Source organism: Coregonus lavaretus, assembly GCF_964263955.1.
Source record: "Coregonus lavaretus genome assembly, contig: HAP1_SCAFFOLD_3003, whole genome shotgun sequence".
In the NCBI taxonomy this organism is placed as follows: Eukaryota; Metazoa; Chordata; class Actinopteri; order Salmoniformes; family Salmonidae; genus Coregonus; species Coregonus lavaretus.
In genome coordinates, this window is record NW_028157090.1 from 28181 (window position 1) to 31025 (window position 2845).

Sequence of the window (2845 nt, forward strand, 5' to 3'; positions counted from 1 at the left end):
AACAAGAGGCAGGGCTGTCTCCAGCACTGGAAGTGTCAGGTCCTGAAATTCCACAAGCTCCACAAAGCCCTCATCATCCCAAACCTGTCTGATCAAAGAGGTACTCCAAACCTATCAGCACCCCTAAAGAAAAAACCCACAACATAAATATATGAGAATACACCGGACTGAGTATGGAATAATTCTATAATAACATTTCACAAAGATAAATGTGTTGCTGTTTGTATTAAATATAAAAGCTGCATTATATTAATGACATAAAAATCATATTGCTATTACCAGTGTATTTGCGTGTAAGCAACCATATTCTTTCCAAGCACCTTCTCCCCGAGAGTGTTGGCAGTGTGGCAAAGGATGCCACTGTAGGAGTGTGGCTCCTTCCTGTCACTTGTAGCTGCAACAGCAATGTCCTGATTCCACCGCGCCAATCCATCAACCAGGTACGTCTGATAGAAGGTATCACTGGCTAGGGTACTTAAAATATCAATTCACAGGGTTGGTACATTCGAATACAACCACCAGTTAAAACAGAGACAACAGTAATTGTACATTAAAAGTTAATTGTTTTGATTGTGTTTTTACCTGGGATGAATCGGTTCAGGTGAAGATGGAAGCATTCTAGTGACGTGGAACCTCTGGCAGATCTGTATGTGGGCAGGGGAAGTCCTCCCTTAATGCTGATGCCAGTCTGGTTATATAACTGGCCACCCTCTGGGTCTTGCAGGCAGGCCACATGCTTGATCTGTGTCCTCCAGATTTCCTCCATCCTGCAGGAGTTGATCAGAGGCACACATTTTACATTTTTAGTCATTTAGCAGACGCTCTTATCCAGAGCGACTTACAGTGCATACATTATTATTTTTTATATTTTTTCATACTGGCCCCCAATGCCTTGATTACTGCCAAACGCTCCATAGGCTTTCCATAGGCTTTTGTTCCGGACCAGTACCAACCCACAACTGATCAACCAATCATCAATGCCTTGATTAGATGCATCTAATCATGTATTAGTACTGGGCATGAACGAAAGCCTGCACTATGCTATGGCGTCTCCAGGACCAGAATTAAAGATAACAGTCTTAGGAGATAGCCACACTGTAACCCGGAGCAGGGCTCTCTGTCTCAGCCACTCCACCATCAGCCATCTTCGTCTTCTCCAGTTCAGACTTCTTGAACACAGAGTTATCGTTCGCCGTCAGGGGTATGGTAGCTGGCATGGTGAACCGGGGGCTCTCCCTGATGGCACGGGGCCCTCCACCGCCGATACACTCCCTGCACTTCTTCCCCAGCAGGTAGAGGATCTCACACAGAGTCAGGAGGATACACATGAAGCTAACCACCACCATGAAGACTGTGAACACTCGCTTCTCTGTTGGTCTGGCAATAAAGCAGTCCACCTCGTTGGGACAGGGGTCCTCTGAGCACTTCACCACCAGCGGGAAGAAGTACGCCTCGTAGATGTAAAACAACAGGAAGATGAACACGCCGTCCACCACCATCTTGAACAGCAGACTGAAGAAATAGGTCCACCACAGGCCGCCACGCTTCTTCCCCGTATTGTCGTAAAGACGGGTGCATCCCTCGCCGTGCTTCAGACAGTGTTTCCGCTCTCGTTCATCTCTGTACGCAACATGGAGGACGACCAGTAGCAAGGGACAGGTGACGAAGATGAGCTGGAGTGCCCAGAGCCGGCTGTGGGAGACGGGGAAGAAGTGGTCGTAACAGACGTTGTGGCAGCCGGGTTGGCGGGTGTTGCAGTCAAAGTCTTTCTGTTCGTCACCCCACACCTTCTCCGCAGCCACGACGAAGACCATGAGTCTGAAGATGAAGACGACGGAGAGCCAGATACGACCGAACGCCGTGGAGTACTTATTGACCCCGCTAAGCAGGCCCTGCAAAAACGCCCAGTTCACGGAGTCACACCCCTTCTCACCATCAAAGGCATTGATGAGCTCAGTGATCAGAGCCTGGGTCTCCTCTGTGCCACATTCTTCGGCAGTGCAGGGCCAGCTCACTCCGAGTGATGTTACGCATGACATCAGAGTCTGATGGACTCATGAGCTTTGCCTCCAGCTCTTTACGTTTTGCATCCTTCTGTGCTTTCAGGTCATCCTGGTCGTACTGGAAAATGCACTGGCTGAGACAGTTCATGAACAGCTGGTGGGAGTCGGTGTTGCAACCAACTGCAATGCGCCTCATGAACTGCCACATGTCCAGCTTCATCTTCAGCTGTGGCCAGGCAGCGAACATCTTCTGAATGTGGCTTGAACAGTCCCTGTCCACATACAGGATGTCAGGTGGTGTGCCTCCAGCATCCGCATACCTTTTGATGAGGCCATCGACCATAGGGCCCAGTCTGTTGCCCTCACTGGCTGTGAGCACAGACATGAGGACTTGTCCATGCTCATTTCCCACATTAGTGGCCCACACAGCGGTTTTGGCACTGTGGCCTGCCAGCTTCTTTACCACCTTATTGGTTGAGTCAATCTTGGGGACCGTGCCAAACTGGGAGGTAATTCTGGCCTTGACCTCATCCAGTCGGTGCAGGACATCCTGGGCGTATACCTGCATTAGCCAGCGGTGCTTGGGCACAGATGTCATGTCGGGGGGGGGGGGGGGGGGGGGGGGGGGCTCTTGAATGCCACTGGTGTCACCAGTCCAACACTGACTGCAATGGAGTAGCGCTTGCAGTCAGTCAGGTAGCGGATAGTCCTCTGCAGGCAGGACTGTGTGTTGTTCCTCCAGCTTATTTTGTATCTGGCTGCTGCTGTTCCCCAGGCCTCTCTGTCTCATCAGACGAACTACCTTGATGTCACAGGCGAGTTTAGCTGTCAAAATGCAGGGA

The 2845-nt window shown here is 50.4% G+C and overlaps 1 protein-coding gene across 1 annotated transcript; it reads right to left on the reverse strand.

Moving 5' to 3' along the window:
• Positions 1–1079: 1079 nt before the first annotated feature.
• LOC311125821 (gap junction beta-4 protein-like) lies at positions 1080–2601 on the reverse strand (the record flags this gene model as incomplete). Its single annotated transcript, XM_084199851.1, has 2 exons — positions 1080–1990; positions 2082–2601. The coding sequence occupies 2 exons, from the start codon at positions 2599–2601 to the stop codon at positions 1080–1082; spliced, it is 1431 nt and encodes a 476-aa protein (XP_084055977.1).
• Positions 2602–2845: the final 244 nt, after the last annotated feature.